The 27,694-nt window shown below is 42.5% G+C and overlaps 1 protein-coding gene and 1 pseudogene across 2 annotated transcripts; one reads left to right on the top strand and one right to left on the bottom strand.

The window, feature by feature from the left end:
- Window positions 1-324: 324 nt before the first annotated feature.
- LOC118679495 lies at window positions 325-14,221 on the bottom strand (annotated as a pseudogene).
- An 8,638-nt stretch (window positions 14,222-22,859) lies between these two features.
- Window positions 22,860-27,130, top strand: LOC118679614 (HLA class II histocompatibility antigen, DQ alpha 2 chain-like). Of its 2 annotated transcripts, XM_036356567.1 has the most exons (5): window positions 22,860-23,001; window positions 24,857-25,105; window positions 25,777-26,058; window positions 26,302-26,479; window positions 26,657-27,130. In XM_036356567.1, exons 1-4 carry the CDS (start codon window positions 22,920-22,922, stop codon window positions 26,454-26,456), a joined length of 768 nt encoding a protein of 255 aa, XP_036212460.1. In that variant the 5' UTR covers window positions 22,860-22,919; the 3' UTR covers window positions 26,457-26,479; window positions 26,657-27,130. The 2 variants fall into 2 exon arrangements, with proteins under 2 accessions (XP_036212460.1, XP_036212461.1); XM_036356568.1 differs by lacking the exon at window positions 26,302-26,479.
- The last annotated feature ends 564 nt before the right edge of the window (window positions 27,131-27,694 follow it).

Genomic DNA, 27,694 nt, shown 5'->3' with positions numbered 1-27,694 from the left:
TGATCGTAAGTGACTGCTATGTATTTAGTATACTACAATGTTATTGCTATTTTGGACTGTACTCTTTCTACTTATTAAAAAAAATGGTGGCTGTGGAACCATATGCTGTGTCAGCTGGCAACAGCCTCATGCATCCTGTGTTTACCGTGTCTCTTCATTGTATAATTTTCTCTTGTGCTTGATTATATATCATATTGTTTTATAGGTTTGTAGTCTAGGAGCAACAGACTAGACCTTACAGCCTAGGTGTGTAACAGGCTATCCCACCTAGGTTTGCGTAAGTGCACTCTGTGATGTTCACACAACCACCTAACAACGCTTTTCTCAGAACGTGTGCTCGTCGTTGGGCAGGGCGCAATTGTATTCTTGCAATTCCTGCTGGTGCAGGGCCACCCCCAGTTTAAGATCCAGGACCTGATGTGACTTGGAGATCTGATGTGGTATCTGTCCCCTCATCCTCCTGCTGACCTTTGCCTCCCTCTCAGATCAGGGCAGTCTTGTAGAGGCCAGGACAGGGTATACAAACACACACACAAAGAGGCTTCCTACAACTATTTCCCTTCCCCAAAACTCTGTCATTTAAATCTATTCCAACATTCAAAGACATTGGTGACATAGAAACATTATAGAAGCTGTTCTTGAGGACATAATGGTTTCCTCTCCAGCCAATGAGGAGCAGATGTGAGGCAGCGTCACTTGTCTCCAGCAGACTGGCTCACTAAGAAGGCCAACAAGAATCCTAGAGCTGCAACTAGTGGGAAATGGTGCATAAAATACATGTATCGAGAAATGTGTAGAATCATTAAAACATTACAAACATCAGTGAGGTAATATAGAAAAATAGTTAATCGAAAGAAGTCCCATATTCTAACATTTAAAGTAATAATCAAATCCACTGGACTTTACAGAGCTAACCATGTGAATGCAAAGAACTATCCAGAAGGATAGATGAGCAAGAATGGCCAAAAAGGGTATGTTTCTTTGTTACTACACTTATATTTTCATTTTATAATTAACTTTATAATCCACTATACTTTTTCTTAAAATATATTTTATTGATTTTTTTACAGAGAGGAATAGAAAGGGATAGAGAGTTAGAAACATCGATGAGAGAGAAACATTGTTCAGCTGCCTCCTGCACACACACCCCCACCCCACCCCCACACTGGGGATGTGCCTGCAGCCAAGGTACATGCCCTTGACCGGAATTGAACCTGGGACCCTTCAGTCTGCAGGCTGGCGCCCTTTCCACTGAGCCAAACCGGTTAGGGCTCCACTATACTTTTTATTTTTCTCTGATTGTCCCATTTATTATAGAATATTTTCTTGTTATGTGGAGGCAATTATTACACAAACACTTCTGAAGTTTCTAAATACATTGTTTGGAAATATAATAGAGCTATTTTATAACACAGGATCAAGGCAACAATGGAAAGAGGGTCATTCAAACCCAGTGTATGTCCTCGCCACAGCCCACCTCTGGGACACACAGGATCTCCGCAGCCGCAACACCGGTGGGATGAGCTCACCTACAGCGGGGAGCCAGCAGCACATGACCATGGGAGGTTATACCACTGAGAAGGTAAGTAAGAAAACACATATTTGGGGAAACAGGAGAGATGCTGTTTAGGGAACAAGAAATAAGCCCTGGAGACCAAAAGCACAGTGCAGTGAATATAGACAACACTATTGGGTTATAGTCATCAAACATGAAAATGCATATATTTGCAGAAAATCTTTCTATTCATAATAGTAATAAGTAAAATACCAGGAAAGGAAATTAAATACATATGTAAAATCATGAAAAAATGGAAAATCTAAAAATAGTTTTTTCAATACACTTTCTCCTTTTTTTACAGCTTTATCCTATCTAATAAAAGAGAAACATGGCAATTAGTCGTACCTCCGCTACCCTTCCCATTGGCAAATCAGGGCGATATGCAAATTAACTGCCAGCCAAGATGGCAGCCGGCAGCCAGGCAGTTTGAAGCGAACGTGAGGCTTGCTTGCTTTAGTGACGGAGGAAACCAATGTTCCCCGCCTGCCTTGCCGGCCTCTGAGCTTGCAGTTTGAAACATTGTTACAAATATAGAAGCTAAACAAAACCCCAGAAACCTGTTTTCAGCCAGCCGGGATCTCAGAGCTGGAGTTAAAACAGTGTTTCGATTATAGAACCCAAACAAACCAGATACCTGCTTTCAGCAGCCGAGGCCTCAGAGCTGGAGCCAGAGCTAAAGCTGGCCCAGAATTAAAAAAAAGAAAAAAAGGAGCAGTTGGGAGCTTCAGTCACCCGCCAGCCTGAAAACAGCCCTCAGCCCCTCACCCAGGCTGTCCAGGCATCCCAGTGAGGACCCCCACCCTGAAGGGTGTGTGACCAGCTGCAAACAGCCATCAGCCCCTCATCCAGGCTGGCCAGGCACCCAAGTGGGACCCTCACCCTGATCCAGGACACCCTTCAGGGCAAACCAGCCAGCCCACACCCGTGCACCAGGCCTCTATCATATATAGTAAACAGGTAATATGCCTCCCAGCACTGGGATCAGCGTGACAGGGGGCAGTGCACAAACCCCCTGATTGCCCTGCAGCTCCGTGTGTGACTGGGGACAGGGCCACAACCTCCCTATCTGCCCTGCTCTGTTCGTGACAGGGGAAGGCTCCCCAACCCCTGATCAACCCTGCTCTGTGCCTGATAGGGGGGAGCTCCCCAACCCCCTGATCGCCCTGCGGCTCTGTGTGTGACAGGGTGTGGCGCCCCAACCCCCCCCCCCCACCCGCGGGCCCTGCTCTGTGTGTGACAGGGTAGAGCCATAACCTCCCCATCGGCCCTGCCCTGAGTGTGACAGTGGCAGTGCCCCAACTCCCCAATCGGCCCTGCTCTGAGCCCGACCAGGGGCTACACCTAGGGATAGGGCCTGCCCTCTGCCACGCGGGAGCAGGCCTAAGTCAGCTGGTCATTATCTCTCGAGGGGTCCCAGACTGCAAGAGGGCAGAGGCCGGGCTGAGGCACCCCCCCTCCCCACCCCGAGTGCACAAATTTTTGTGCACCGGGCCTCTAGATGTTATATAATTTACATACAATAAACTGCTCACATTTAAAGTACAATTTCATGAGTTTTGACATATAGAATATATTTAAAATATATAGTTTTCACTGTTATGTTTAAGGCTACGGTCCATTTTGAGATAATTTTTGTAAATTAGTATTGTTGCTGCTGATTAAGCTCTTAGGTAGTTCCCTAAGAGTAAAGTCTGCATGGACATCTCTGTGTTCTTAGTACTAATGCAATCCCTGGTATATATTGAGTGTGGAATAAGGGCCTAGGTTCAATTCCTGTGTATCCAATTATCTCAGTATCATTTGTTTAAAAGACTTTTAATTTCCCTATTGAATTGCCTAGTCACCTTTGTCAAAAGTTGATTATATACATAGAGGTCTATTTCTGGAATCTTTATTCTGTTTCAATTGCCTATATATCTTTGCACAAATACCACACTATATTAATGTATCTATATACAAATGCCTTCAAATCAGGAAATATAAACCCTCAACTTTATCCTTCTGTTTTTAATTTTTTTTTCACTGTTAAATAACTTTTTAAAAAAATCTTTAAATTCTTTATTAGTTAAGGAATTACAAATGTGTCCTCATTCCCCCCCCCCCATTAACCCCCATCCTTCCCCCCCCCCCAACTCATGCTGTCATCCCCCTGTTGTCCATGTCCATTGGTTTGGCTTATATGCATGCATACAAGTCCTTTGGTTGATCTCTTCCCCTTACCTCCACCCTCCCTTACTTTCCCTCTGGGGATTAATAGTCTGATCGCTGTTTCTCTGTCTTTGGATCTGTCCCTGTTCATCAGTCTATGTTGTTCTCTATATTCCACAAATGACTGAGATCATGTGGTATTTATCTTTCTCTGACTGGCTTATTTCACTTAGCATAATGCTCTCCAGTTCCATCCAAGCTGTTGCAAAAGGCAAGAGTTCCTTCTTTTTTACAGCAGCATAGTGTTCCATTGTGTCGATGTACCACAGTTTTCTAATCCACTCATCTGCTGATGGGCACTTAGGCTGTTTCCAAATCTTAGCTATGGTGAATTGTGCTGTTAGAACATAGGGGTGCATATATCCTTTCTGATTGGTGATTCTGGCTTCTTGGGATATATTCCTAGAAATGGGATCACTGGGTCAAATGGGAGTTCCATTTTTGGTTTTTTGAGGAAACTCCATACTGTTCTCCACAGTGGCTTCACCAGTCTGCATTCCCACCAGCAGTGCAGAAGGGTTCCTTTTTCTCCACATCCTCTCCAACACTTGTTGTTTGTTAATTTGTTGATGATAGCCATTCTGACAGGTGTGAGGTGATACCGCATTGTCGTTTTGATTTGCATCTCTCGTATAATTAGTGACTTTGAGCATGTTTTCATATGTCTTTTGGCCTTCTGTATGTCCTCTTTCGAAAAGTGTCTATCTAGGTCCACTGCTCATTTTTTGATTGGATTGTTTATCTTCCTATTATTAAGTTTCATGAGTTCCTTGTAAATGTTGGAGATTAAATCCTTATTGGTGATATCATTGGCAAATATGTTCGCCCATGCAGTGGGTCTTCTTGTTGTTTTGTTGATGGTTTCCTTTGCTGTGCAAAAGCTTTTTATTTTAATGTAGTCCCATTTGTTTATTTTCTCTTAGTTTCCATTGCCCTAGGAGCATTATCAGAGAAGAAATTCCTTCGACATATGTTTGCTATTTCGCTGCCTATGGATTCCTCTAGTGTTTTTATGATTTCCCATCTTACGTTTAAGTCTTTTATCCATTTTGAGTTTATTTTTGTGTATGGTGTGAGTTGGTGGTCTAGTTTCATCTTTTTGCATGTATCTGTCCAATTTTCCCAACACCATTTATTGAAGAGACTGTCTTGACTCCATTGTATGCTCTTGCCTCCTTTGTCGAATATTAATTGGGCATAGTGCTTTGGGTCAATTTCTGGGTTCTCTATTCTATTCCATTGATCTATATGTCTGTTTTTGTGCCACTACCAAGCTGTTTTAAGAACAGTGGCTTTGTAATACAGCTTGATATCTGGTATTGAGATCCCACCTACTTTGTTCTTCTTTCTCAGGATTGCTGCAGCTATTCGTGGTCTTTTTTTATTTCAGAAGAATTTTTGGAACATTGGTTCTATACCTGTGAAATATGCCGTTGGTAATTTAATGGGGATTGCATTGAATCTATAGATTGCTTTGGGTAGTATGGACATTTTAATGATGTTGATTCTACCAATCCATGACCACGGTATGTTCTTCCATCTGTTTATGTCTTCCTCTATCTCTTTTTTCAGTGTCCTGTAGTTTTTCGCATATAAGTCTTTTACCTCCTTAGTTAAGTTTATTCCTAGGTATCTTAATTTTTTTGGTGCAATGGTAAATGGGATTGCTTTTTTAGTCTCCCTTTCTGTAAGTTCACTATTGGTGTAAAGAAATGCCTTAGATTTCTTGGCTTTAATTTTGTATCCTGCTACATTGCCGAATTCATTTATTAACTCTAATAATTTTTTGATGGAGTCTTTAGGGTTTTCTATGTACAGTATCATGTCATCTGCAAATAAGGACAGTTTTACTTCTTCTTTTCCAATTTGGATGCCTTTTATTTCTTCTTCTTGTCTGATCGCAATGGCTAGTACTTCCAGTACTATGTTGAACAGGAGTGGTGAGAGGGGGCATCCCTGTCTTGTTCCTGTTCTCAGGGGAAATGGTTTTAGTTTTTGCCCATTGATTATGATGTTGGCTGTGGGTTTGTCATATATGGCTTTTATTATCCTTCTATTCCTACCTTGCTGAGAGTTTTTATCAAGAAAGGGTGTTGAATTTTGTCGAAAGCTTTTTCTGCATCAGTTGATATGACTATGTGGTTTTTATCTCTCAATTTTTTTATGTGATGAATCACTGTTATTGGTTTGTGGATATTGTACCATCCTTGCATCCCTGGGATGAATTCTACTTGGTCATGGTGTATGATCTTTCTGATGTATTGCTGGATCCGATTTGCTAGAATTTTGTTGAGTATTTTGGCATCTATGTTCATGAGGGATATTGGCCTATAATTCTCTTTCATTGTGTTGTCTCTCTCTGGTTTTGGTATTAGGGTGATGCTGGCTTCATAGAATGAACTGGGAAGTGTTCCTTCTTCTTGAATTTTTTGGAATAGTCTGAGGAGTATAGGTTTTAGTTCTTCCTTGAATGTTTGGTAAAACTCCCCTGTGAAGCCGTCTGGCCCCGGGCTTTTGTTTGCTGGAAGCTTTTTGATGACTGCTTCAATTTCTTCCATAGTTATTGGCCTATTGAGATTTTTACAATCCTCTGGATTGAGTTTTGGAAGATTGTATTTTTCTAGGAATATGTCCATTTCCTCCAGGTTGTCTAGTTTGTTAGAGTAGAGTTGTTCATAATATTTTTTAACAGTTCTTTGAATTTCTGAGGGGTCTGTTGTTATTTTGCCTCTTTCATTTCTGATTTTGTTTATTTGAGTCCTCTCTCTTTGCTTCTTGGTGAGCCTGGCTAGAGGCTCATCAATCTTGTTTATCCTTTCAAAGAACCAGCTCTTGCTTTCATTGATCTTTTGTATTGTTGTTTTTTGGTCTCTATGTCATTTATTTCTGCTCTGATCTTTATTATCTCCTTTCTTCTGCTCACTCTGGGGTTTTTTTGTTGTTCTCTTTCTAATTCTTTGATTTGTAGAGTTAAATGATTTACTATCATTTTTTCTTGTTTTTTGAGGTAGGCCTGTAGTGCTATAAACTTCCCTCTCAGGACTGCTTTCATTGTGTCCCATAGATTTTGGGTTGTTGTACTGTTATTGTCATTAGTTTCCAGGGTGTTTTTAATTTCTACTTTGATCTCACTGGTAGCCCAATCATTATTTAGTAACATGCTACTCAGCTTCCAAGTGTTTGAGTTTTTTGGATTGTTTTTATTGTGGTTTATTTCTAATATTATGCCATTGTGGTCTGAGAAGATGCTTGGTATGATTTTAATCTTCTTGTATTTGGGGAGACTTTGCTTGTGACCCAATATGTGGTCTATTTTTGAAGATGTCCCATGTGCACTTGAGAAGAACGTATATTCCGTGGCTTTGGGGTGAAATGTTCTGAAGATGTCAATTAAGTCCATCTGATCTAGTGAGTCATTTAGGATTGCTGTTTCTTTGCTGATTTTTTGTCTAGAGGATTTATCCAGTGATGTCAGTGGTGTGTTTAAGTCCCCTACTATGATTGTGTTTTTGTTGATCCCTCCCTTGTTATTTTCCAGGAGGTTTTTTATGTATTTGGGTGCTCCTGCATTGGGTGCATATATGTTTATAAGGGTTATATCCTCTTGTTGTATCGATCCCTTTAATATTATGAAGTGGCCTTCCTTATCTCTTGTTATGGCCTTCACTTTGAGGTCTATTTTGTCAGATATAAGTATTGCTACCCCAGCTTTCTTTTCATTTCCATTTGCTTGAAAAATATTTTTCCATCCCTTCACTTTCAGCCTGTGTGAGTCCCTTTTTCTGAGGTGGGTCTCTTATAGACAGCATATATATGGGTCATGTCTTTTTATCCATTCAGCCACTCGATGTCTTTTGATTGGAGCATTTAGTCCATTTACATTTAAAGTTATTATTGAAAGATATGTGCTTGGATTCATTTCTATTTTTGTGCCTGTGTTCTATCTTACCTTTATAGTTCTTCTTTTTACAGCATTCCTTTTAGCATTTCTTGCATTGCTGGCTTGGAAGTGATAAACTCCCTTAGCCTGTTTTTTGTCTGCAAAGCTCCTGATTTCCCCTTCAATTTTGATTGATAGTCTTGCTGGATATAGTATTCTTGGATTCAGTCCTTTGCTTTGCAACACTTTGTATATCTCCTTCCATTCCCTTCTAGCTTGATGTGTTTCTGTTGAGAAATCATTTGATAATCTGATGGGGGATCCTTTGTAGGTAACTCTCTGTTTCTCTCTTGCAGCCTTTAAGATTCTCTCTTTGTCTTGTACATTTGCCATCACTATTATGACATGTCTTGGTGTGGGTCCTTTGGGGTTCATCTTGCTTGGGACTCTCTGTACTGTGTAACTTTTTTCTTCCCCATATCTGGGAAGTTTTCTGTCATTATTTCTTCAAATAGATTTTCTAATCCTTGCTGCTCTTCTTGTCCTTCTTGCAACCCTATTATCCGTATGTTCGTTACATGTTGTCCCGATGCTCCCTTAGGCTCTCCTCCTGTTTTTTAATTTTTTCCTCCAGTTGCTGTTCAGATTGAGTTTGTTTCTCTGCCTTATCTTCTAACTCACTAATTCAGTCCTCTGCTTCTTCTAGTCTGCTGTTGAAACTTTCCATGGTGTTTTTGATTGTAGCTCTATCACTTTTCATTTCTTCCTGATTCTTGCATAGGTTGTTGATTTTCTCATCCATCCGGTGAATGAATTGTACAACCATTATTCTGAATTCTTTTTCTGTCATGTTGCATGCTTCAACTTCATTAATTTCCTTTCTTGGTGACTCCTCATTGTCTTTCCTCTGGGTGTTGTGTCGTCTCTTCATTCTGAGTATCTCCCGATGGTTCAAACGTTGAGTTGCATGGGCCTGGGCCATGTGCAGTGGGAGCCTCACACCACCCTAGTGTCACTGAAGAGCTCTGACCCTAGGATGTGTTGTTGTTGTGGGTTGGTGGGAACCAGGCTCGCTCAGAGTCAGTGTTGCCAGCGCTCAATGTGGCCTCATGCTCGCCCTTAGAATCAGGGACCATGCCTGCACCTTGCTGAAACAGAGACCCCCCTGGAGTGTGTTGAAAATCAGCGCCCCCTAGCGTGCGCCAGGGGTCAGAGTTCCCCAAGAATCCAGTATCAGAGTCTCTGTTGCTTCACGCCACCTCGCATTGAGAATCAGGGTCCCTGTGTGCCCCTGCACCAAGAAATTGGAGTCACTGGCTCTTAGTATAAATGCACAGGGAATCAGGGATCTCAGGCGCAGGTGATAAGAAACACAGTCAAGTCACTGGTGCTTGGTGCTGCCTCCTGCCCAGAGAATTGGGGTCCCTGGGCCTGCGCTACGCGGGACAAATTCCCAGTGTTCGTACGATTGCTCCCAGCCCAGGGCTCCGAAGCCGGCACTACGTGGGGTCAGTTCCAAGGTGCTCGGGCACTTCCAGGCTTAAGTTCCTGTAGCAGCACTGAGGCCCGGGCAAGGGGTGGGTCTATCAGTTACTATGGCGCTGCCCTCGAGCCTGCGGGGAGGGGGCAGGGGGCTCTGTTACTCACGGATCTGCCACGGGGATTTCTGAACTTTTGGTGTCCGCAGGTCTGTAGCTGTGGTCACAGGTGTCTGTCCCCAGTGGCTGCAGGATCCTGGCATGCGTCTGAGATCAGACTGGGTAGTGATGAGGCCAGGATCCTAGTCTCAAGCCACTCTGTTTCCCAAAAATGGCATGGTCGCTGTGCCTGTGCTGGCCACCCAGGAGTGTCCGCGCTTGAAACAGGGCTCCGCCGCCTCAGACTGCCCGGTTTAGCAGCCCCTTAGAAGACCTGCAGAATCTAACTGTCCCTAGCTCATACACACACACACACCACACATGTCCACACACTCCTCTATCACTTCCTTGCGCTCTCACACTCTCTCCCTCCCTACCTTCCTGCCGGTCGCCATTTTCCGCAAAGCTGTTTTTAAATTTTTTAAATGATGTTCTTATTGATTTTAGAAAAAGAGAGAGGAAGGGAGAGTGAGAGAGAGAGTGGGAGAAACATCAAGTGGCTGCCTCCTGCACATGCCCCTAGTGGGGACTGAGCCTGCAACCGGGACATGTCTCCTGATGAGGAATCCAACTTTCTACCTCTAGGTGCAGATGCTCAACCAACTGAGCCACCAGCCAGGGCTATCCTTCTTTTTTAAAATTGCTTTTACTATTACATGGCCTTTGCATTTCATGTAAATTTAAGAGTAAACATCAATTTCTTTAATAAATCTATATAATTTGGATTACAATTGTGTTGAAGTTATTCATCAACAAAAAAGGAATTGATATATTGCCAATATTGATTCTTCCAGGCTTTCAACATGGTGTATGTCACCATTAATTTACATATCCTTTAATTTCTCTCAATAATACTTTGTAGTTTCAGTATACAGATTGTGCACATCTTCTATCAAGTTTATCCTTGAATGGCTTATATTTTTGATGATATTGTAAATAAAGGTTATAAATATTAATTTATTATTCATTGCTAGTACATATATAGATATAAAATTGATAATCCTACTACCTTGTTAGACTAACTTTTTGTGTATACTGGATTTTTTGTAGAGTCCATAAAATGTTCTATTATAGGAATTTACAAACTATGGCCAGTGAGCCAAAACCAGCAAACCATTGTTTTTGTACCACTTATGGGCTAAAAATGGTTTTACATCTTTAAAGGGTTGCATTTTCAATTGCTATATATAAGTATCCGCATAATATCCTTGATTTTGAGTCTTAAATAACCAAGCCTAAAATGTTTATTATCGTGCACCCTTTACCAAAAGAGTGAGCTAATCCCCACATCATAATATCCACTGTTATCTATAATACAGTTTTATTTTGTTTTGTTTTCCAATTAGCATGACCTTTATTTAGTTTTCTTGCTTTTGCACTGGATCTACCTTCTATAATATACTGACTACAAGTGTTGAGAGCAGAAAAGTTTGCCTTGGTCTCAGTCTTAGAGGGAAAGCATTCATTCTTTCACCAGTAAGTTTGATGGTAGCTGTAGGCTTTTCTTAGATCCAATTCTCAGACTGGGAAAGTGTGTTCTATTCCTAGCTTCCTAAACATTTCTGTCAGGAATAAGTGTTTGTCAAATATATTTTTGCATTAATTGAGCCAACTATTTTTTGGTTTTATTTTCATCTGAAAATATGGTGAATTACATTGATTGGATTTTGGAATGCTAAAGCAACTTTGTACCCACTTGGTCATGCTATATCATTCTTTATACAAAATTGGGTTTAATTTGCTAAAAAATGTGTTAAGAATGTTTGCATCTATGCTTATGAGAGATCTTGGTTTATAGCTTTTTCTTCTTTGATTTCTAGTCTTTGATTGGGGGTAAGTGATAACCAGAATGGTAAACTGAGGGTTTTTCCCGGGGTCGTGTCTCGCAACACCAAAAAATGAGCTCCATGGACCAGAAGATTTAAGCAAAAGTGTGGAAAATTTATTACAAGCAGATTCAGACTCTCCTCACAGGAGGGGGGCTGCCACACACACACACCCCTTAGGCCTTGTAGTCCAGGATATATGTTTGCTACAAGCCTGCTTTTAGGTCTATCCCTGTCGTCACCTAATTGATTCCCTCAATTGTTCTTGCCCAGCAACTGACCTGAACTTTCCCTGTTTCTGTGTTCTTTCTGTTCCTATGTGGAACTTTCCCTGTTTCTATGCGTCAGTTGGTCTTATTGTTGCAAGCCCCGCCTTGTTTTCCCATGTTCCCCCCTTTGAGTCCAGAAACATTTTATTATTCTTGCGGGGCTGGTTCCTGTGATTAGGCTGCTCAAACTGCTGTGTCTGCCCTGCCTATGTCCCACCCACCTTTGTTTCCTAAGGGACCCTGTCTATCCGCCTGCATTTCAAGCTAACTTCTCTCATAAGGGCAATGAGAATGAGTTGAGATGTGTTCCCCTCCCCCTTGTATGTTCTTGGAACAACTCATGTAAAGGCATTACATCTTCATTAAATGCTTCGGAGAGTTTACCAATAAAATCACCTGAGCCTGACATATGCTTTTCCGGAGCTTTTTAGCTGCAAATCTCCAATTTCTGTGTTAGATACAGGGCTGTTCGGGGTCATTCCATTTTCTTTACTGACCTTTGGTCATTTGTATTTTTCAAGGAGTTTTTCCATTCCTCTAAGTCAGCGGTTCTCAACCTTTGGCGGTCAAACGACCCTTTCACAGGGGTTGCCTAAGACCATCCTGCATATCAGATATCTACATTATGATTCATAACAGTAGCAACATTACAGTTATGAAGTAGCAACGAAAATAATTTATGGTTGGGTCACAACATGAGGACTGTATTTAAAGGGCCAGAAGGTTGAGAACCGCTGCATGGTCCAAATTATAAGGATAAAGTTTTTCATATAGTATTTTATTTTCATCTTAATTTCTGCACAATATGCAGTGATGGCTCTTCTCTCATTCTTGTTATTTGTGAATTGTGTTTTCTCTCTTCCTGATCAATCTCACTAGAGCAGTGGTTGGCAAACTCATTAGTCAACAGAGCCAAATATCAACAGTACAACGATTGAAATTTCTTTTGAGAGCCAAATTTTTTAAACTTAAACTATATAGGTAGGTACATTGTTATTAACTTAATTAGGATACTCCTAAACTGGCCTTTGCTAAAAACGTCCTCAATCTGATTGAGGTACGTTCACTGAGGTCGACCCCTTCCAACTCTCCCATCCGTACTCGTCTTGTATACTTGTTTCGTCTATCTCCTTTCGTTCATCCTCTCTATATGTCCAAACCATCTCAACCTACCTTTCTCAATCCTCGACACTACATCTTCTTTCACTCCACAACGTTCCCTAAAATTAACTTAATAAACTTTACTTAAAGTTTTAAGTTTTAGTTAAACTGTAGGTATGTTGAATAAAACTTGATATCATACTTAATAACGATATTATTTATTGGTAAAATTAAATTCCTTACAATTTACCTTACAATATCCATAAAATTAAATCATGACAATGACTGACAAACACTAATGTGAACAATGGCCTTGCATCTCCTTGGAAAGTTTGGGTAAGTCCGGTTTGTATGTTGTTGTTTTTAATTTTAGGCACGATTCCAGGTTCTCATCAATAAGACGACTTCTCAATTTACTCTTGATAAGGTTCATGCTTGAAAGTGATTGTTCCCATAAATATGTAGACCCGAATAAGGAAAGAACAGCAAACGCTAGTTTTTTCAGTTGATTATATGAGTCAGGAATACTATTCCAGGTGTTAAAAATCAACGTATCTTCCTTCTCCAGGTCTTTCAAAGCAGACCACTTGTGCTGTGAACTAAGTTCACATTTGTTTTTCTCCAATATTTCTATATCAGCACAAAGACGTTCAAACTTCGAGCTCCACAGTTCTTTGTTTTTTTAAATCCAGCAATTGCATTTCAAAGTTGCCAATGTCAATATTAAAGGGAGAAAAATTTAATTCTGTTACAGTAGCATTGAGAGGTTTTTTAACAAAGGCTAACGTCGCTTAGCTGTTTCTGAATTCCTCAAACCTGTTGAGAAAAGCTTCCCTTATATTTAAAAGTGTTGTTTTGAAATAGCAAATGTCAATATCAGAATTATTTTCTTGGTGATGTTTCAACGGGTTTTGAAAGTGAATCAAAGTTTCTCTTTCAAAATCTTGAGCAAAAAGAGATAATTTGTCTTCGAATGAAATAACTTATTCTAACATCAAAAAAGCTGTGTTTCCTTTCCCCTGTAGTTTACGATTAAGCTGATTTAGATGAGACGTAACATCTACCATGAAATAAAATTTCTGGATCCACTGATCATTTGTTAGTTCTGGATAGTGAACACCCTTCTCATGGAGAAATGCTTTAATTTCTGTTAATAAGGAAGCGAAACGTTTCAAAACATTTCCTCTTGATACCCAATGTACCTTGTTACGCAGCAGCAGATCTGCACACTCACTCTCCATTTCAACTAAAAATTCTTTAAATTGGCGATGATTAACAGCTTCAGCTATAATGGAGTTGATCATCTTAATCACCAATTCCATAACTTTGCAAATTTCTTCTGGAAATGTCTGCGCACAAAGCGCTTCTTGATGAATGATGCAATGGTAAGTAAGTATCTCGTGATTAATTTTTTCTTTCAAAATAGCAACAAACCCATTTTTTACACCAGTCATACTTTTCGACCCCTTGGTTGAAATTGAGACAATTTTATCGAGTGGAATATGGAATATGATGTTTTCAATGCACTCAATTACAGCATTTGCTATATCCTCTCCACGTGTTTGACCTTTGAGTGGCAATAATCCTAAAAGTTCTTCTTTAGGACCTGTAGATGAAATAAATCATACAAAAAGTGAAACTTGCGCTGTATCATTTATGTCACAAGACTCGTCAACTGCTATTGATAAAGCTGAAACCAATTTAAGATCTTCGACTTGCTGGTTGGTTATATTCGAAGACATTTTGACTGTTCTATCTTTCACTGTTTTAGCAAACAATGGTAACTCTTTAATTTTTTTTAGAATATCTGCTTTGTTCTTAAAATCCCGAAATAGTTCTTCAGATGCATTTATAAAACAACTTTTAATGTATTCGCCATCTGTATATGGTTTTCCTCTCTTAGCAATCTCTTGACTAACCACAAAACTTGCAATATTAACATTGTTGGAAGATTGCATCCAGTAATTAAATAAAGAACTTGATTTTTCTTGACTCTTCTGAAGTTCCTCAACTGCTTTCTTCCTTGCATCACCGACAGGATATTTAGTACTAAATGACACGTGATTAGTTGTAAAGTGTCTCTCCAAATTTGATTTCTTGTTATGCGCCAATTTTTTCCTGACAAATAAAACAGGTTGGAAGGCTATTTAAGTTTTGAATAAACGCGAAAGTCTCGATCCATTCAACTTTAAATTCACGATTTTCGTTTTTGTTTTTCTTTGCTTCTTCTTTGTAGCCATGTCAAACAGGGCACCTAAAAAATGTTTCATTTTATAATAATAAAGCCACCAACACAAAAGAATTACAATTCTTAAATTGATGACAAAAATCCCTGTAGGATTTGCAGCTGGTTGGAAAAATACAGGTAACTTTATGCTTCAAGTAGGTACTTTTGTCACCCGCGCGTGATTTGGGGACGCAACTAGCACTAACCACTGCACAATGAGACTGCGGACTGACTGGCTCACTCAACTCGTGCATGAATGGCGCGCGCCTCCCCCGCGCTGCGTATCCTGTGGCCCGCCTGCCCCAAGTCTCCCGTCACCGGACCGACCAACACTCCCCACTTCCGAACCACTTCTTCAAAATAGACTCTCCCAGGCCAAAAACCGACTTCTGCCCATAGACCACGAAGTTTCAATCGCACTGTACGTGCGTGCCTGCACGTGATATTTTGTGGAAGAGCCACACTCAAGGGGCTAAAGAGCCGCATGTGGCTCGCGAGCCGCGGTTTGCAGACCACTGCACTAGAGGACTGCCAATTTGAGTGACCTTCTCTAAGAATTATATTGTTTCATTGGTTTCCTCTATTATTTTTCTGATTTTATACCATTGATTTCTGCTCTATATTTTCTTTCTTCTGCTTAATTTGGGCTTAAGTTTCTATTCAATTTTCCAGGTTCTTGTTGTTGTTGTTGTTGTTGTTGTTGTTGTTGTTGTTGTTGTTCACCCTCACCAGAGGACATTTTTCCATTGATTTTTAGAGAGATTGGTTGCCTGACCAGGGCTGGGGATTGAGCCTGCAACTGAGGTACGTGCTCTTGACCAGAATCTAACCCGGGAACCTTCAGTCCGCAGGCCAACGCTCTATCCACTAAGCAAAACCAGCGAGGACCAATTTTCCAGGTTCTAAGGAAGAATCTCAGTCCACTGATTTGAGATTTTTCCTCATTTCTAATACAAGCATTTGTGCTGTCCTTGTCCATTGCAGCCCTGCTTCTGATGCATTGCATAAATTGTGATTCATTGTGTTCTCTCTCATTCACCTCAAAGTGCTTTCTAAGTCCTCTTCTCCTCTGACCCATGTTTTATTCAGAAGAAGTGTGTTTTAAAGTTTACAAATATTTAGTAATATATTTTTGCATTGATTTCTAACTTAATTTTCTTTTGGTCAACAAACTTTGTATGATTTTAATCCTTAAAAATTCATTGATCCTTAAATTCCACCTACTACCCCCTCCCCCCCCAAAAAAACCCACTTTTGATACAATTCAGGGTCCGTTCATGTTAAAATCCCCTCATAGAATAGGTATGGATACTTCCTTGATCATACGTGTGTGTGTGTGTGTGTGTGTGTGTGTGTGTGTGTGTGTGTGTTTCATTGGAGTTAAGGGCTCCTGTTTGGGAAGACATAATGAGCTTCTATGGTTTTATTAAAATAGAATTATTCCATTTTTAAACTATATGATATATTCTTCTGACTATTTTTAAATAAAGAGTGAAATGTCACTCCGAGGTATGTAGGAGGCACTAGATGGTGGCAGGGGACCACCAAAGCTCACGGGAAGGACAGTGGCCTGCTCCAGAGTGCAGGCAGGAAGGTGCTTGGAGCCTGCGGGTTGTAGTATTAATCTCTTACCTGTTAGAACATGTAAAAGACCAAGCTCCTTGGACTCCAGGCAGAAGCAGGCGTTAGGATCTGCTCCATTTCATGCTTCTTTGCTTCTCAAACATCCCTAATGGCTTGTCAGGTTGCATCACATTTTGGAAACAAGGAAGGAATAGTCAGGGAAATAAGAGCTGGGTGGGCTGCCTGCCACCCTCTAGGAAGGAATGCTGGCATCTCCCAGTCCAGATGTGAGAGGGAGAGAGAAGGGAAAGTGCAGTGTGGCCACCTGCTGGTGAACGTCACCCAGGTAATACCCTTAGAGCTGCAAAGAGGGATTTTGAACTTCCAGTAGAAGGAATGTGCTTTAGCCTCGTTTTACATCAAAAGAAAGACAAAATATAACTCTGAAATTTTTTGAAACGTAATTTAGTTCTTAGAGAGTGTACAATTAGAATTTTTCATCATCCACAGGGATTGCTAGCATCCTCATTACTGCTCGCGGCTTCTGCTGCAATTTTCTCCTCTACCCTGTCTCTCTTCAAACTCCCAAACCGCCTCTCCCACACTGCCTTTCCAGCAACACCCAGCTTCTTGCGTTCAGTTAGCCGCCTTTATGTTCCATTTTTCCCCGGCATCTACCATTTCAGATATGAACTCCATTTCCTGTCTTCTTCTTGTCCTTTTATGTATAATGAACTACTTGGGCTAGCTTTTTTACTTCCTTTCTGGTAGCCTTAAAAGGGAATTTTATCATTGTTTGCTTTTATTTTGTTTCTAATCTTATAGTCAAAAATTTCATCACTACATAGGTAACTACTTGTACATTTCCGTTATTCTCCTTGATGCCTTTAAATTACATTAATATTATCTACCTAAAAACTAAAATATTCCCTAAGCTCAGGAAAAAGTCTTCTAGATTCGTTCTATTCACCTTTTCTGGAACACTTAGTATGAAGCTATTGGAGGTTGCTGCATAAAACTTCCTCGATACCTTTTCTCAGTTTCTGTGGCTCATGGCAGCTGGAACAGGGCGCTTTCCCTTGTTCTCTCTCACACATCTTCTATTTTGTTGTGACGATAGGACCCTTTCCTGAGAGTCCCATCGAAAACTACTCAATAATTCTTCATGGGCCTTAAGAGTGCTTCCTCGTCACCTTCACAATAAACACAGATGAAAATGAAACTGCAGCATTGTCACAGCTTGTCTTATTTTTTTTGAAGGATCCCCATGTACATGTTTGCCTCCTTTTGCCTGCTGTCTATAAGTCACTGTGTCACTATGGCAGACACATCTGGGAAAGTCAATCGGGTAGAGAACACGGTCACCCAAAGGGGCCCTCAGAGATGAAAGCTGTGCTTCACCAGTCCCCTCAGGAGATTGAAAGTGCGCCTCAGCAGTCCTCTCAAATTGAATGTGGGCCTCTCCCGTCCTCTCAGGAGATTGAGGATGTTCCTCATCAGCCTCTCTGATTGAAGCTGTGCCTCACAGCTTCATTTCTCAGGAAATGATAGCGCGCCTCAGCAGTCCTCTCAGATGGAATGTTGGCCTCACAAGTTTTCCCAGGATATTGAAGGTGTTCCTCATTAACTTCTCAGTTTGAAGGTGTGCCTGACCAGTCCTCTCAGATTTAATGTGCTCCTCACTAGTCCTCTCAGGAGGCTGAAGTATCACCTCACCAGTCCTCTCAGGAGGTTGAAGGTGCGCCTCACCAAAATTCTCAGTTGTTGTCCCTCAGACTTCTCAGCATGATCAACATAGAGAAGTGATGGCCTCGAACATATTAATAAATGTGGCTTTTGTCCAATAGAGTGAATTTCAAAAAATCCACAGAAGTCACACAGTTTTTTGTTTTGTTTGTTTTGTTTTAAATATATTTTATTGATTTTTACAGAGAGGAAGGGAGAGGGATAGAGAGTCAGAAACATCGATGAGAGAGAAACATCGATCAGCTGCCTCCTGCACACTCCCCACTGGGGTTGTGCCCGCAACCCAGGTACATGCCCTTGACCAGAATCAAACCTGGGACCCTTCAGTCCGCAGGCTGATGCTCTATCCACTGAGCCAAACCGGTTAGGACTGTCACACAGTTTTGAAGACATACTTCTGCCTGGACTTAATTGTCGACAGTACAAACGGGGAGGCTGTGGGGCTCCCCAGTTTCCTTTGGCAGGAAGCAGGTGGATAAACTGCTAAGCTGCAAACAAGTGCTACTGCAAAGAAGGATGACTCAGGAGAACCAAGAATCCAGAGAGGGAACCAAGAGATACACTCCAAGGTGACCCCTGGGTAATCTCCTGCCTTGAAAGTTAACAGGAAATGTGACTTGCTTCTAATCAGTAATATGGTGAAGGTGACGTGTTGTCCTTAATGGGGTTATGTTATGTAGAAAATGTGATAGGATGACATCCCAAGTAGAGGAACACATTAAGTTGTGAATGGATTCTGGCTCACAGAAATTGTGGGAAAATAAATGTGCATTACTTTAACCTGTTGTTTGTTGTAATCTGTTATGCATCAGAGGAAACCCAGTACAATCACTGATACCTGTTAACCTATTTTATCTTGTCGTCAATCTCTGGGCTCTTTTTTTATGCCATTTTGCAATGTCCCTTGTTTCGTTTTAGTTTGGTCCTCACTTTTAGTATGATCCTGTCTTTTTTTTTTTTAAATCTTTACTGTTGAAAGTATTACAGATGTCCCCTCATTTCCTCCCACTCCCTGCCTCTACCTGGCTCCCACCCTGCCCCAGACCTTCATCACCCTATTGTCTGTGTCTGTGGGCAATGCATATATACATATACATTATTTGGTTAATCTCTTCTTTCCTCCCCTCCCCCGTTCCCTCTGAGATTCGTCAGTCTGTTCCTTGTTTCCATGCCTCAGACTCTATGTTATTTATCAGTTTATTTGAATAGATACATGCATCTCTCTGTTCTTGCAGCATTATTTACAACAGCCAAGACATGGAAACAACCCAAATGTCTATTGATAGATTAATGGATAAATAAAATGTGGTAAATACTTTACAATGAAATACTATTCAGTCTTTTAAAAGGAGGAAAACTGCCCTTACCAGTGGTTAGAACATTGGCCTGGGCTCCAATGGGTCATGGGTTTGATTCCTGATCAAGGTCATGTACCTGGGTTGCAGGTTCAATCCTCCGGGCACATGCAGGAAGCAACCACACCAAACAATGTATCCCTCACATCTATGTTTCTTTCTTTCTCCTCCCCCCCCCTTCTCTCATGTGCATGTACCCTCCCGCCCCCCTTCCACTCTCTCTCTAAAAATCAATGGAAAAAAATTCTTAGGTAAGGATTAACAAAAAAAAAAAAACATGATACTTTTTTTTCAAGACGAGGAAAACCTGCATTTGTTACAATGTGGATGAACCTGGAGGATACTATGCTGAGTGAAACAAACCAGATACAGAAAGACAAACACTGCATAACACCACTTACATTAGAAATCTAAAGTAGTCAAATTCATAAAAACAGAGAGTAGAGTGGTAGTTTTCAGAGGCTAGAGAGAGGAGGAAATATAGAGATACTAGAGGCCCAGTGCAGGAATTCGTGCATAGGTGGTTGGCCGGTCTGCCCTGCCCCTGATGGGGGGGAGGGGAGGCGTGGCACGACCAGGGGGAAGGTCAGGTCGGGGGGGTGCCTTTCCGGTTGCTTTGCTTTTATATAGGGTGTCCCAAAATTCACACAAGATTTGCAATCTTGCGTGAATTTTGGGACACCCTATATATATAGATCATTAAGTCACAGATGCCATATTTCACTGGACTAAATTAAGGTGTGTTTCTCCCTTTCCTGGCATGCACCTGCTGTAGTAATCACAAGGCCGGATTTTGCAGTGTAAATTCCACAAGGTACACTTTGCTGGCAACAATATTTGGCATTTTCAGGAAAGGGCTGCCATGTTCAAGATCCATGTTTCACCTTTGGTTTGCCTTCAGCGGCAGCCACCAAGGCACAGTCATCACTCAGGCCCCTCCCTAGGATGCGGGTGGCACAGGCCATGCCAACAGACCCAGGCCCTATAATGGAGATCTTACTGTGACCAACGGCCTCCTCTGAAGTTAAATTCTTCGTAAGCTCACACTTGACAGTGGCCACCTTGGACACAGGGGTAACGAGCCAAGGGCCCCTGAGTGGGATGCAGGCAGGCTGGCGGGACACACGTCATCCCCAGACACAGGAGAGTCACTCCGTGGCGCCCACTCTCTGCTGGCCCACAGGAGCGCTAATCAAGGAAAGAAGAGAAACAAAAATTAGCAATAAGAGAATGAAAGCGGGACCATTATAGATCCTACAGACTTTAAAAGGATAAACAGAGGATCTTTTTTAATTTCTTTATTGATTAAGTTATTACATATGTGTCCTTATCCCCACATTACCCCCATCCCCCTCCCACTAATGCCCTCACCCCCCTGTTGTCTACCATTTGCAACAGCATGGATGGAAAAGAGGATCTTTTAACTAACCTATGCCTACTAATTCAATAACTATACTTACATATGTAGTTTAGTTTTAAAATATTAACAAATTACTGGGTGAGACGTACCATTTTCATTTTACAGTTAAGAATGCTGGGTTAAAATAATGTCCATAAATTGTCTGAAGTTATGCAATTGCTTACAATAAGAGCGAGTATTTTAAAGGTTTTGTTTTGTTCTTTTAAACTTTACAGATTTTAGAGAGAAGAAGGGAGAGGGAGAGGGAGAGGGAGAGAGAGATAGAAACATCAGTGATGACAGAATCATCCTTTGGCTGCCTCCTGCACGCCCCCTACTGGGGATCGAGCCTGAAACCCCGGGCATGTGCCCTAACTGGGAATCGAACCTAAATCTCCTGCTTTATGGGTCGACACTCAACCACTGAGCAACACTGGCTGGGCAGGATACAGTATTTTAATCTCAGTCTTTTTTATTACAGAGTCTGTGCATTATCGATAGTTCCCTCCAGCCTCTGCCGTTAGGATAAGATTTCAACAGTGGTCAATTTGTGACTATAGAGAGGTCCTCAAACTAATAATAAAACTAATGATAAACTTAAATTTTAAAGCACGTTAAAAAATACAGACTTTTACTGTACCAACATAGTAACTTGAGTGCTGTTACAGGAGGTCCCAGAAAATCCTCACTGTGGAAACAGCGATAATTAACGTAACATGAAATTGAATTACAACATTCTAAATTAAATGACTAAATGTGTAACAGATCGATGAAACAGGGGGGCAGGCAGAAAGTCAGAGTAACAAACCTTCCCAACCTCCCCTGACATGTGCACATGCGCGCACACACACACACACACACATCTGTCCATTGCCAGGTGGCAGGACTTGGCCTGGACTTCCCTTTATCCCATTCGACCTCTGAAACCGGGCTCTTACTGTTTGATGGTGCCCTGATCCTGTGCCTTTAAAACTCGAGCCCACTAAATGGATTAAAATGAGTAAGAAGATCATTATAGGTGAAACCTAATGTCTGCAAACAAAGTGTTCGGTCTGCCGCCAGCGTCTCAGGACACTTCTCCGGGATGCAGTGCAGCTTAGAACGATATGAGGAAAAACTGTGTTCTGTGCGGAGTTGGAGGCTTCGTGGTAAACGGGGTAGATTCTAATGGAACCAGAAAACACCTCCAGGTTCACGGACACATGTCAGTGGAAACAGGAGACATGAGACCACCAGCAGCTCCTAGTATCTCTGCCAAAATTCCAGGGCCAGCCCTGCACAGGTGGAGCCACACTCAGGACCCACAGTCTAGATAACCCAGGCGGTTCTCCTGGGTGTGCGTCATGGCCGCAGCTTCGGCTCAGACAGGCAGCCATTGCAGGCCACAGTGCAGAGAGCAGAAGGTGCCGGGAGGGGAGCAGGGCCCGCTGTTAGTGTGCACTGCACGTGACTTACAGCAATAGGATGTCATCAATGTTTGAAAATACAGGCGTTTAAAATTAGGGTGCTTTTGAGAAAGTGAGAGAAGAACTTGCTTAAAGGAGTACAACAGGGAGGCGGGATGGGGGGGGAGGGATGTTAATTGGCTCCCACTAGAGGAGGTCTTTTTGAGAACAGAGCTGATCCAAAATACAGGAAGTTTCCTAAATGCAGAACTTTTGTCTCTTGTGCTCCTCCTGGATCCCAATCACCTAAAACACAGTGGTGTGTGGGTGGGGAGTGGGGCGCAGCCGGCAAGGGCAGACGTCCCAGAGGCAGTAACAATATAATGCAAAGGACCCTGCCCAGGGACCACCCCTGAGGTGACCCAGCAGCCCCTTGGGTGCACACCCGCCCCACACATTCTGTCAGAGTGGAGAGGCTTCTGTTTCTCCCCTCTCCCTCCATCTATAGAGAAAGGCTCCCTCTGCTCCCCGGGGAGCCTGTGCCCCTAGGGAACCTCCCAGAGTCCTGCCATATCTCTTCTAAAAGCGCTTCAGCTGGCAATGGGGTGTCAGCTCCGGGAACTCCTGACAGGCTGCGGTGACCCGCGGGCGAGGTCTGGCTCCCCCTGGTGCTTCCTTCCTGTTCTCCTGTCTGGATCATTTCTTTGCACCGTCTCCTCCCTGCGCCACTCAGAGCAGCCACTTCTGAGGAGACCTGGGAGGAGGATGACCCCCGCGGAAGCTCTGATTCTAGGGGCCCTGGCTCTGGCCTCCATGCTGAGCCCCTGCGGAGGTGGAGACATCAGGGGTGAGTGCTCGGTGAGGGTGTGGATTTAGGAAGAAGTGTAAGAACCTTTTTGTTTAGACTTAGCGGTCATGAAACCCAGTTCCCTCCCATCGGAATTCTTATGCTTATTTTCCCTCCCAGAAACCAAACCCCAGCCCAAACCTGTGCTCAGCTTATAGACTGAGCTAGATGTCACGCTGTCCCGGTGACTGCAGTGGTCACCAGGGCCCTGATCCCTTTCCAGTGTCACAACCACCACCGCCTGGACGTTGTTGTGGCCTTAACTCGCAGTAGGTATATTTCTCCAACATACTGCTTTTCTTTAGCAGCAGTTTGTGAGCCTGCTACTTCCAACTCACTCAAAACTCCTTCAAAGCTATTGGTTATTGCATTTTAGCTGTCCAGTTTCTTACAATGACCATCCCCATAAATGTTTTGTGCCACATGTAAAGTAGCAAGTCATTCATTTTTTGTTCTCAACATAATTCATACTCTGGGTTTGGGCTCAGAAAATGAGGAGGATAAACTTTATTGAAGATAATTGCAATTGGAAAAATAAAACGAATTAATTGGATGGCATTAAGCAAGTCAATTCATTACATTGATCTCCAGATTCCTCATATGTAAAATTAATTGATTGACTCATTGTTCTAAAGAACATGTGATCAAATAAAATAAGTACACAGATGTGTATTTTAAAAACAGAGACCTATGCCCTGACTGGTTTGGCTCAGTGGATAGAGCGTTGGCCTGCGGACTGAAGGGTCCCAGGTTCGATTCCAGTCAAGGGCATGTACCTGGGTTGCGGGCACATCCCCAGTAGGGGGTGTGCAGGAGGCAGCTGATCGATGTTTCTAACTCTCTATCCTTCTCCCTTCCTCTCTGTAAAAAAACAATAAAATATTTAAAAAAAAAAAAAAAAAAACAGAGACCTATATAAGTGCCGGGTACAGCACGATTATTCTGAGTGTCACTTCCCGTGTGTTCCACAAAGTTGGGATGATGCATGATGGAAAACCCAGGGACTTCAAGCAGGTTAGTCTCAGCGCATCAGCCCAAACCAGCAGGCCTGTCGCCTCTAGCCAGTAAAGCTCTAAAAAGAGGTAAAAACAGATCCATTACCTGGCTCATTCACCCCCCTGCTCTCCATCTACTTTTCACACACCTTCCTGGTCTAGGGCTCGTTCCTCTACCTATCAGTCTCCAAGCCAGAACTTTGCCTGCTTTGTCATGGCAATGACAACAGTTACTGAGACCTACAGCAAAACAGAGGGAAATAAAGAGATATAGAATACAGTGGAATCTCCTAACATTTTCCAAATGAGATTCATTAGTTCAACAGACACTGAGTGTGTCTGAAGCACTCCTCTGGTGCTTAGCATAAACCAAGGTTCTTACCCATAAAGAACTCAGATAATTTAAAAATATATTCAATCAGTAAATAAACTCCATGGTGTGTTAGAATAAGATGAATGCTTTGAAAGGGTAAGACAGTATGGGGAGATTAAGTGATTAGAGATAAGCTTAAGAATTAAATGCACTTATTTATTTTTATTTACCAAATATGACTGAATTCTTACTATGTACCATGACTCTACCAGGAACAAGTCATAGCATCCCAATGCCTCCTGGAGTACACAGTATCATGGGAAGACAATGTATGTGCCTGAAAGTTGTTAGGAGGTCACGTGAAGAGCTCACATCTCGATACCCTAAGGTACATAACACAGAAACAGGGACTGATAGCAGACCATGCCAATGTAACCTACACTATGGAATAGAGTTTCTTGTGCTTTTGTATAATAAAGCTTTTCCCCTCCCTCTATATTCCACCTTCCCATTCATATCTCCTTGCTCCGGAATGGCCACTCACCAGCCGACCACGTGGGCACTTATGGCACGAATGTTTACCAGACGTATGGCGCCTCTGGCCAGTTCACATATGAATTTGACGGCGATGAGCTGTTCTACGTGGACCTGAAAACGAGGGAAACGGTGTGGCGGCTGCCTGAGTTTAGCAATTTCACCAAGTTTGAAACGCAGAATGCCCTGCAAAACATTGTTGTGGCAAAAAGAAATTTGGACACCTTGATAAAAGATTCCAACTTCACACCTGCCACCAATGGTGAGTGTCCCCAGTTCTGTCTCTCTTCTCACATCCCAGGTCTCACCTCCCTTTTCCCTGGAAGAGCTGCTCTTCCCAGCATACCATAAATCCTTCCCTTTCCATTTCATCTCCTACCAGATACCCTGGCCCCATCATATCCATTTACTCTTTAAGCATCCCTCCTCCTGGTTCCATAAAGTACTCCTTATAATCCAATAAGAGGACGTTCCCAACTTCTTAGCCTAAGAAGTGTGCGCACACACACACACACACACACACACACACACACACACACACACACACAGTGTCCTGTGCGTTCCCAAAGACAGGAAAGTGTTCTGAGCTTCACAGTGATTCAAAGGAAGAGGACGGTTCAGAATGTGAGGTGAAGATGATGGCACCCCTCTGAAGTCACACAGATCACAGTAACCTTCCTCATTCAGAAGATGGGAAAGGCAAGGTAGAAGTTTTGGACAGTCCTGCCCATAAAAAAAGAAACAGTGAATGAAATGATCTAATAAACAGGTGGAAAGGGGGAAGCTGTTGCTTACTGTAAAATGAGTCTGAAAAGACACAGGAAATACCCACTAACAGCTGGGGAGCTGGGACCGGGAGGGCCACCCGAACTAATTAAGAAACTCAGGACACGGGTGTCCCAAATTCAAACCAGTGTTTTGTCTTCGTTGTAGAAATTCCTGAAGTGTCTGTGTTTCCCAAATCTCCCGTGACCTTGGGTATTCCCAACACCCTCATCTGTCTGGTGGACAACATCTTCCCTCCTGTGATCAACATCACTTGGTTATACAACGGACACCCCGTTGCCGAAGGCGTTGCTGAGACAACCTTCTACCCCAAGAGTGACCACTCTTTCCTCAAGCTCAGTTACCTCACTTTTCTTCCCTCCGCTGAGGATTTCTGCGACTGCAGGGTGGCGCACTGGGGCCTGGAAGAGCCGCTCCTCAAGCACTGGGGTACGCCGCATCCCTTCATTGTCCCTACACCTTCCAGTTCTGTCCCACGTCACATGGTCTTGCCTTAGAGCCCTAAACCCCCAGGGCCACAGGTTTATTTCCCACAACTGTAAGTTTTCTAATAATTGACTATACCCTTCTCCCAAAGTCCAGATGTCCTGTGCATTTCCAAACACACACATCGGTCCCCTTATACACCCGGCATACAGTGCCCTTTGACCCTGTGAGCTTCCTTTTTCTCAGAGCCTGAGATTCCAGCCCCCATGTCGGAGCTGACAGAGACTGTGGTCTGTGCCCTGGGGCTGGCCGTGGGCCTCGTGGGCATCGTGGCGGGCTCCGTGCTAACCATCCGCCGGCTGCACGCAGGGGCTGCCTCCAGAAGCTGGAGGACCACTTGAGTCTCAGCCTGGAAAATGGGAAGGTAGGAATCAGGTGTACAGATCTGGGGTGATGTTTCTGCAGGTAGTGAAGTCGGCGGGGGAGGATTGGCACCCAGGATACATAAATGTGTTTGAAAATTTGTGGGAAAATTGAAGAATGGGTTGGCCTTGGGACAGGAACGGAGGACCCACCAATCTCGTGCTGTTTCCTGTTTCAGGTCATCGGTCTTCATAAGAAAGAAGAGGAATGGTTCAGACTCAGCTCCCTGTCTTGGCCTTGATGTATGACCTAGACCTGCTCCCTGCTCCTTCCTCAGCCTCCTCGTCTCCCCGCTTGAGTGGAACTTGTGGCCAATTTTTCCTTCAGAGACCACTGACCTTTGTGAATTCTTCCTACTCAGTCTTCATTCATCTCCTACCTTTCACAGAAAAACCTGGGCCGTTCTGCCCAGCCACCTGGTTCTTAGTGACCCTAACTCAATATCTGTACTGAAAAAAATTATATCTCTTTCCTGGGTATCTTTGTTTAGAGTATAATTTTCTCTAAATGGATAAGTATGGGAGACCTCATGCTGGAATGTTAGCAGACGTCTCAGCTCATTTAACCTCTTTCTCAGGTCATGTTAATAACACACAGTCAACGTGTCCAAATGATATTGTAACATAATAAACATGTTTTCTTCCTTTCTGTACTTCCATTTTGTTCTCTCTCTCCTTACCCATTTAGGTATCAGTGAGGATAGTGCAAACTTTCTCCCCTCAGTGTAATGTTTTTTATATCCAAAAAATGAGCAAGGGACAATATTTAGGTTTTTTATTTTAAAATAGAATTCAAAAATCTGTGGAAGAGACAAAAAAATGAAATGAAGTATTTTAAATACAAAATTGGATTTTGAGAATAAAAGTGAAATTTTTATCATAAGTATTAGATTTGTGACAAATGCAGAATGATTTGAGAGGTTTCCTCCCCACTTTCTTCCCTAGATTAGATAGAAACTGTAGGTTGAAAAGAGACAGAAGTCAGAAGTGAGAGCAGCAACAGGAAACCGCAGTGTGTGCCCTGGAAGTCCCCACACTCTGCTCTTATTTGGGCGAATATCAGTGAGAAAGGAGAGATGGAGAGCATTGGCTGGTTAACGGGCCTCACTTCCCTGTAGGCACCTCCCTTTGGCAAGAGCAAAAATACAATTTAAACCACTTCATGCTCAAGCTGGTGGATTATGTTTATTGATAACATTTTAATTTGGGTTGTTGTT

Source organism: Myotis myotis, unplaced genomic scaffold (assembly GCF_014108235.1).
Source record: "Myotis myotis isolate mMyoMyo1 unplaced genomic scaffold, mMyoMyo1.p scaffold_m19_p_26, whole genome shotgun sequence".
Lineage (NCBI taxonomy): Eukaryota > Metazoa > Chordata > Mammalia > Chiroptera > Vespertilionidae > Myotis > Myotis myotis.
This window is presented reverse-complemented; position numbering and strand designations above follow the sequence as displayed.

What these genes read in the sequence shown, in the direction of transcription:
- LOC118679614 (XM_036356567.1), top strand. Translation starts at nt 22,920, where the DNA reads ATGACCCCCGCGGAAGCTCTGATTCTAGGGGCCCTGGCTCTGGCCTCC. An exon ending in CGGAGGTGGAGACATCAGGG is followed by an intron (nt 23,002 to 24,856) that starts GTGAGTGCTCGG and finishes GCCACTCACCAG; the next exon opens with CCGACCACGTGGGCACTTAT. An exon ending in GCCGCTCCTCAAGCACTGGG is followed by an intron (nt 26,059 to 26,301) that starts GTACGCCGCATC and finishes CCTTTTTCTCAG; the next exon opens with AGCCTGAGATTCCAGCCCCC.